At 36.2% G+C, this 8,278-nt stretch overlaps 1 protein-coding gene across 1 annotated transcript; it reads left to right on the top strand.

Moving 5' to 3' along the window:
* The first annotated feature begins 677 nt into the window (after nucleotides 1-677).
* Nucleotides 678-7,941, top strand: LOC113712731 (protein S-acyltransferase 8). The gene is made up of 5 exons (XM_027236273.2): nucleotides 678-1,118; nucleotides 3,965-4,150; nucleotides 4,869-5,174; nucleotides 5,271-5,504; nucleotides 7,277-7,941. The coding sequence occupies exons 1-5, from the start codon at nucleotides 1,080-1,082 to the stop codon at nucleotides 7,781-7,783; spliced, it is 1,272 nt and encodes a 423-aa protein (XP_027092074.1). The 5' UTR covers nucleotides 678-1,079; the 3' UTR covers nucleotides 7,784-7,941.
* The last annotated feature ends 337 nt before the right edge of the window (nucleotides 7,942-8,278 follow it).

Raw genomic sequence — 8,278 nt, 5'->3', positions numbered from 1 at the left:
AATACTGAAAAGTAAATAGAAAAAAGGATTAGTTACCTTTTTTTTATTCCGTTTGTTTTTCAGACGATCTTGAGTTGCAAAAAAGCTACCCAAGTTTCCTAACATCTGCAAAATTTTGCCAGAAAAAGTTAGTTTAGATACTAAAATTCCATAAATATCACTAATTAGAGAATCACTTTTTCTAATTACAACATAAGACAAAAAAGGGAAAATAAATTTCAATTTTCTTTAAGTTACTCTTTTATAAAACATTCCTTCTCGGGATCCAAATCGAGTAATAAGGGTGCAAATTAGAACGTTTGGAACTCGCATTTTTTCACTTTGGTTTAAATTAGTATCTAATTGAACCTTTTTTTTCCTCTATTCTAAAAAAATTGGAAACGTTGTAAAATTTGAATTATGGAAACTTATGAAATTCAATGCTCTTTTTTTAAAACAAGTTGAATTTTTTAAACTAGCATTAAGGAATAAGCACCAATAATATTCTATAGGTAAAAAAAAAAAAAAAGAGAACCTCTAATTCCCAAAATCAATAATGGTAATCATTATTTAACACAATGACCTAAGAAAGAGAAAAATCATTCAACTTTCCAACTGGGTAGTCCGTTCCCAAAACATTCCCCCACTTTCTCACACACACTACACACACTAAAACACCTCTAAAACGCCCAGACCGCCACCATTCCGAAAGGTCCCCTTCCCTTCTTCTCCAGATCACACCACCTACGCAAACCCATCTTCATTTTCGTCTCTATTAGCAAATTATTCTTCCAATTTTCCTAAACCCTCTTTCTATCTTCCCATATTTGGACTGCTGGCCCCACAATTTCACTTGAATTTTTTCAAATTTCCAGCAAAAAGAAAAAGATTGGATTAGATTCATCTATCTTTATGTCGAACTCTTTCTCTGTCTCTACTGTGTGACTGTGTGAGAGAGAAAGAAAGGAGAGAGAAGGGGAGATGAATAATGATAAAGATAACAATAAGTTTCAAAGCTTCGACTCTGTCCCGGCCTAAGTGAAAGAAGAGGAGTTGAAGAATTTTCGGGGCGCGTAGGTTTTGGGGCCGTTAAATTTCTCATGGCAAAGCGCGTGTATGAAGTTTGGAAAGGAAGTAATGTAAGCTCAGATGGTTTATTTTTGTTTAATTTAAGCTTTTTCATTGAATTTTTAGTTTTTCTGGTACTTCAGATTTTGGGCTATTGGAATTATTCTGCTTTTTTATTTTTGATGATTTTAGCATCTGGGGTGCTTATAATTTTCTGGGTTTTCCTTAAATTTTAATGGGTCATGATTGATTAACTTGTTTCTTTGGTAAATTGTGATTAATTGTTGCTTTTTGAGCTAATTTGTGAGCAGGAAGATTTAATGATTTCAGTATTAGGTCAAGTTATAGGAATTCAGGGAATCCAATGGAATTGAAGAATTTCATTAAAGAGTTTAAATGTTGCGTACTTTGGGGCTTCAGATGGAAGGAAAACTTCTTAATTAGGTTATTGAAGCTTGTTGGTGAAAGTTTGGGGTTTTCAGGTTTGGTGACGGAGAGAATTCTTATTTGGAATATGATGCCTGAATTTAACAGTTTGATTTTTTTTTTTTTATGTTGGCATTTTGTATGTTTAGCATTGTGAACTTGTGTGGTAAATCTGTCCTGTAAAACGATTTTCTTGACCTGCCTGGAGTTGCAAGAAAGGAAATTTTATCTGAAACTTACATGTGCAATGCTGAGGTCCGGTTGCAGTTAGCTACTCAAAAGGTTGGTTGAGATAGTGGTAGGTTTTTCGAGCTTGATTGTTGGTTAAATATTCATAATTTTTTCTTGAAAGGCCAATTTTATAGCTCACGGGTAAAGAAGATAATATATTAATATGATCATATCTTGCTGAAGTTACAATGTTTCTTCTTTACAAGCAGCAGCCAGTTAGGGACTGTGTTAGTCAGACTCTTCACTTTGCCCTACCCTACTGTGTTCGACTTTTCATTTTACACCAGGCTAGCAATGTCTGCAGGACTCCCGTACCGAGTCCAGTAACATAGCTTTCAATGGTGCTTTGTAGGAGGACTGTGCATGAATGCTGTAGTTGTTAAGCGTAATTAGTTAACCGTTCATGTCTTGGTGCTCATGAATAAATAGGAAGGTCATTTTGCATTGTTGTAATTGGTTTAATGCCCAAAAAGTATGAAATCTGTAGATTTTGATGATTCAATAAATTTTCAGTCCTTCGATTAGATGTATCAGAAAGCTTAGAGTTCCTTTTACAAAAAACATTTCTTGTTAATCTGGGTTTGATGTTGTTGGCTATGTAGTTTCCTAATCTTTGTTATTTTGTTAAGGAAAATTACTTAGCTGTACAACAATGAGTTGATTTACTTAAACAAGTCTGCAAAGAAAAAGATTATGGTTGTAACAGGAGACAAATGCAAGAAAAAAGTTTTCATCTCCCCCCCCCCCCTTCTCTAATCAGGGAGCTTTCTTTGTAAAATATAAGATAAGATAGAAAAATAAAAAGAAAAAGATAGAATAAGTTTTCATCCTTTTTTTTTAATCAAAGAAAAAGAAAAAGATAGAAGTTTAGTGATGGATACGGCAACATCGGGCTTAGAAAATATAAGAGAATCACATTAAGAACGTGTATTTTTTTGCCACCAGTTGGCCAAAGTCTCTCTGTCTCCCTCTCTCCCTCTGGTTTTTTTTTTTTGAGGTCCACTTGCTTCTTTTGACTGATGATTATGCTAAAGTTACATCCACATTGTATTATGTAGTAAAGTTAAGTTTCCTAGGAGATCTGTGCAGGATTCATAGACCCAGACAAAGTGAGTTAAAATATCATCAGGCAAGTGTTAGGGGTTAACCTTACAATGGGTTTGTTGTGTAATCATAGGTGGTGTAGTTGTGTGATGAGAAGATGCAGAACATTTTAGAGACTGTAAGAAACCCTAACGTTTACTCTATTTGACTACCTGATGGAATTTCCAATTAGTAACAACTTCCATTTTCTTTATTCCTGCTATTGTAGGTTTTACAAAACCATTTACGATGCAAAACTGGTGAAACTGCGATTAGTTTGAACTTTTTAATAATCTTATGGATTCTTAACTAAGACTTAAAATAGGTTCATTGAAAACTCAGATTGAAGCTATTTATGCTCCTAAAGAGGCTCAACGTCCTCTGCAAATTAACAGAAAAAGGTCCTCTGCAAATACCAAAGTGAAGCTTAAGATTGCAAAGCCTTTTTTATTCCTTTTTTTTTATTGTATTGGCTGTTTTATGATGGTCTAAAATTTTGAACTCAACCTGCAAAGTGAGGATCTTTAGTCAAGTTTAGGGTGGCCCTAAACTGACTGTTTACCGTCTTTGTCTGCAAACTGAGAATGGACTGTGATATTTAACAGGAATTTTGTTCACAGTAGTGTTGTCTTCTTACTATGATGTGGGAATGTTGCGATTGTAGTACCTACCTCCAATGAATTCTAATCATTTTCAGAAAGTTTTGGTTAAGATGAACTCTGTTTATCTATTTTTAGATTCTGTATTTGGGTACATTTTTTGGTCAAGCTTTATAATTTGTCTTGTTTTGAAATCAGGCTTAGCAGTTAGTCCCTATCTTGGCTTGCACTATCCTAATTTTAGCTTCCTGTATCGGGTTCAAGCTCTTGCTAACTTGATAGCTTTAATAATGTTGGTTAACATCCAATTTTCTTCTTATTGGTTCTCCATCTGTATGGCTTGTAGTTATCTTACCTTAGTACATATTACCTTCCTACTAATGTATGTGTTATAAACACAAATGGTATTTGCATTAATTGAAGTCTGAATTTAGCAAAGTTTCAGTGAAAACTAGGGGTCTAAGCACCTGGGTGTCAGAAGAGAAGAATGTACATAGTTTGAGATTTCATAACAGTCTGAAAGTTCAGGTTGGTGCTGCTCTTATTATTTTTTGATCTAGAATGTTTAACTTGTGCAGAAATTTTTTCTTGGTGGGAGGTTGATGTTTGGACCTGATGCTAGGTCGCTGCTCATAACCTTGTTGCTGATCATTGTCCCAGTTGTTATCTTTTGTGTTTTTGTTGCAAGGCATCTTCGACATGAGTTTTCACCATATAATGTGGGATATGCAATTTTTGCTGTAGCTGTTGCTTTTACGGTTTATGTAAGTATGCTTAATCCCTCATCTCTAAGCACATATGCAAAAGTATTCTAGCAACTTTTGATAATCATTTGTCGTGCATGCTGCATCATGGTGAATGAAGAGATATTCATGGTCTCTTTGGTCATCAAGTTGCTTAGCCTGCATAAGTTGTATTATTGCTTTCAATGATCCGATTGCTGATCATTTCCTAATACGGCATCAACCTTTTCAGCAGTTGAAAATGTAGTGCTAAAGCATTAAAGAGAATTGCTATTGAGGTTATATGATTCTTATATTTATGTAATTGTGCCTGGCATTGGGAATGTTTCATAAGATAGTAATTTGACATAAGTAGTAAAGGGATATGTTAATTATTGGTGTTGCTCATATCATGACATTAACCCTCTGAAAATGACATGGGTGATTCTCGGTGAAGCAAAATGCTGTAGTTTGATTGCTCTAGACCCATGATATGCTATACATATTGTGCACACCTAATGGTACTTGGGATGTGGAAGTGGTTTCTTTTCTGCATGATTTTGAATCCGTAATTTCATATCTTAAAGTTGGTGCTAAGCATTTGTGGTGGTGATTTTTCATTCTTAAGATGTTAGACTTTAGGTTTTAAATCCTATTAAATTATTGGCTTTTTGGCTAAAACTATTGGGAGATCTTAGCTCATGAATTCTTGCAGAGAAATTCTTGATTTTGGGAATGATCCTGTGGTTAATTTTGCTAGGTATTGGTGCTACTGCTTCTTACATCTGCTAGGGATCCAGGTATTGTTCCTCGTAATGCTCATCCTCCAGAGGAAGAGTTCCGTTATGACACTTCAGCATCAGTGGAGATTGGGGGAAGACAAACACCGAGTCTTCAGTTTCCTCGAACCAAAGAAGTGATGGTTAACGGAATTCCTGTCAGAGTAAAATACTGTGATACATGCATGCTCTATCGCCCTCCCCGTTGCTCTCACTGCTCTATCTGCAACAACTGTGTGGAGCGATTTGATCATCACTGCCCTTGGGTTGGCCAGTGCATAGGATTGGTATGCTGCTTGATACATTGGTATCTTTCTAGCATTTTGATAGCACCTTTGGCATATGATCGCTATTAATTTTGCGTTACCTTTAATGATCTGCAGCGCAACTATCGCTACTTCTTTTGTTTTGTGTCATCCGCCACACTCCTGTGCATCTATGTGTTTGCCCTGTCGGCTTTGTACATCAAAATTTTGATGGATGACCATCATGGCACAGTTTGGAAGGCAATGAAAGAGTCTCCTGCATCAGTGATTTTAATGGCATATTGTTTTATTTCCTTGTGGTTTGTTGGTGGACTCACTGGCTTTCACTTGTATCTCATAAGCACAAATCAGGTTAGCTGCTTTCTCCTGTTACTTTATATTTGGATTAGCTGCTGCAACTTATGGTTGAAATGATTTAGCTGGTTAGGAGTTGTTTCTTTATTTGTTTATTGGGGATTCAGTGGAAGAAAAATTTGGGACATAAATATCTACTGACTTGTTTGGGTTTATAATATTAGTAATGTTCAATAATCTGGGTTGTACTGGAATTATGCTCTTCTTGTTGTAGTTCCGTCATTGTAATTTAAAAGACTTAGTCACTGTGTGCTGTATGATTGAACAGATTCTGTATGAATAACATTTGGTTGGATATCTAATGCAAAAAGATAGTATAGGAGTAGAAACTATAAAATCATATAGCTTTATTCCCACGCTACGTAGAGCATATAAAAAGTAAATAAGGTGTTTGAGTGGGGACCTTGTCACTATCTCACATTTCCCAGGCTGGAAATGGGCTGGTACCCCATGAGTCTCCTTTCCTAAATTTTCTAGTCTGTGATTTGATTCTAGTGAGGCTTCTTTTAACACCTAAAGTTGCTGATTTTGAGAAGCCTTTCAAAGTGGACGTTCAGGCACCAAAAAAGGTTACTTGTTAGCAGTTTGCCGAAATTTGAGAATGAAAAAGCCATTAAAAGAAAAGTGACAAATGAAAGATCTAGTTGTGAGCTAATAGAGTTATCATTGTTGCTTTCTTGCACTGTTTGTTTTACTTTCATTAGTTGCCTGGAGGTGTTTTTGCAATTCACATTGTTGGTGTGCTCACCTAGTTGCTACGAGGAAGGCTTTCTTGCCTATTCACGTCCCACACGTTGCTTTCATACTTGATGACCCTGCAGTTTAAAGTAACTGTTACAAGTATATGCTAATAATTCATAGAATGTCATGTTTCTTATTCTTCCAACATCATGATGTTAATTTTTTATGTTTTTTATATGGATTTTTGTCATTATGTCTCGGACACTCGTAGGAGTAATGGTTGTCTCCCTGACTCTATCCGGCTGGTACTCTCTCTAAGTAATATTTATCCATTCTACTCTTTTCCTCATAAAAATGAATAGCAAGAAATAACAAGTATGCCAGATGAAGTGTCATCTAGTCTTCAATCATGTAGCTTGATTATATTTGAGGGTAATAGCAGGTTAAGTCTTTTAACTTATAGTACAGCTGCAACAAGAATTTTTTTCAACATGTTCTTTGCATAGAACTTGGAATAGGATTTGACAATGAAACTCTTATAGATACCATGGGTTTCTGCTAATTTTTTCTTTGTGTATTTGTACTTTTTTGTTCAAATTATTCTCTTTTTCTCCTTTTTCTGTTGTCTGCAAAACTATCATGGCAAGAACGGTCCATCAAGCAAACACTTGAGAAATGAAACTTATGCTTTGGCCAATCATTGTCCTTCTGGGATATAAAATGCTTTAGACTGTGATTTAATATTTTTGGTCGCGGTGCACTTGATTTGGTTAGAAGTTGACAATGGAAAATAAAAGAAACCAAGCGTGGTCAAGTTTAGATAATCCGTTGCCTGCCATTGGGTTTAATAACATTAGAGTTTGGTTTTTGTTATGAAGTGGCAGTTTATCTACGAAGTGGCATCATTTACTAGCCCCATCTATGTTGATATTTTTTTTCTGGCTCTAAGAGGTTGGCCTTTTAGATTTTGATACTTCCATTATTGTTCTGGGGAGATTTTTTTTCCTTACTGAGATTACTGGTGTTCTTCTGATGATGTGTATGTTTTATGTCACTTTTCAGTTGTTGATTTTTTCCTTGTTTGTCAGACTACGTACGAGAATTTCCGCTACAGAGCTGACAACAGGGTCAATGTCTATGATCGTGGTTGTCTGAATAACTTCCTTGAAGTGTTTTGCACTAAGGTGAAGCCTTCTAGGAACAATTTCCGAGCTTTTGCACAGGAGGCACCAAGGGCAACTTTGCCCCCAACTAGGGAAGTTGAAATAGAAGATGTAGGTGAGGATAGACGAATAAAGGTAGAGGATGATTTAGACATTGGTGGTGATCTGCTAAAGATCTCACAACGCCATAATATTGAAGACATTGAAGCAGATATTAGAAGCAGAGGCAGTGATGTGATCCACCATAATTCCTCCGAGGCTGATTCTGTGCTTGGTTCAGATAGACGAGCTCCAACGGTTCAAGCGGAGACACGGCATTCAAGTAGGGGAAGGAGAAGTGAGAGCTGGGAAATTGCTCCAGAGGTCCTTGGCATGAACTCCAATATTGTAGAGAGTCGTGGCCATGCTACTTCTAAAGAAGCATATCAATAACTTGTAAAGTTGATTTAAGGAGCTAAGCACAAGGTTACTTCTTTTGCTTTCTGTTTTGAGGAGGAAGATGCCATTTATTCACATTTAGCGCATCAAATCTAACTTCCCTTGTAGGCCAAAATCGGTAACAATATTTTTGCCCCCGTTGATTTCTTTCATTGGCTTTTGTCCCTCCTTCCTCTGGCGGATACTGGCTCATATGTGTTTGGGAAAGCAGCGAAGGGAGTGTGTGTGTGTGTGTGTGCAATTGCTTTTAATGATGAGAGGGAAATGGGCTTTTTCTATTCTTTGTAGTGTGCATTATATTTCCTATCTTCACTTCCTGTTGATTTTTTCCCCTAAATTCTGTTTGCTTATGTGAATTTGGAACTTTAGAGCTTTGCTTTACTCGGTGTAAAGAAGTGCGATTCACATCTGAAATTATTTATCGACTCTAAGCCAAGAATTATTTATGATGTAAATCGGCAATGCTTGTTTAGCCATGGAAGTAAAGCA

This window comes from Coffea arabica, chromosome 10e (genome assembly GCF_036785885.1).
Source record: "Coffea arabica cultivar ET-39 chromosome 10e, Coffea Arabica ET-39 HiFi, whole genome shotgun sequence".
Taxonomy (NCBI): domain Eukaryota; kingdom Viridiplantae; phylum Streptophyta; class Magnoliopsida; order Gentianales; family Rubiaceae; genus Coffea; species Coffea arabica.
This window is presented reverse-complemented; position numbering and strand designations above follow the sequence as displayed.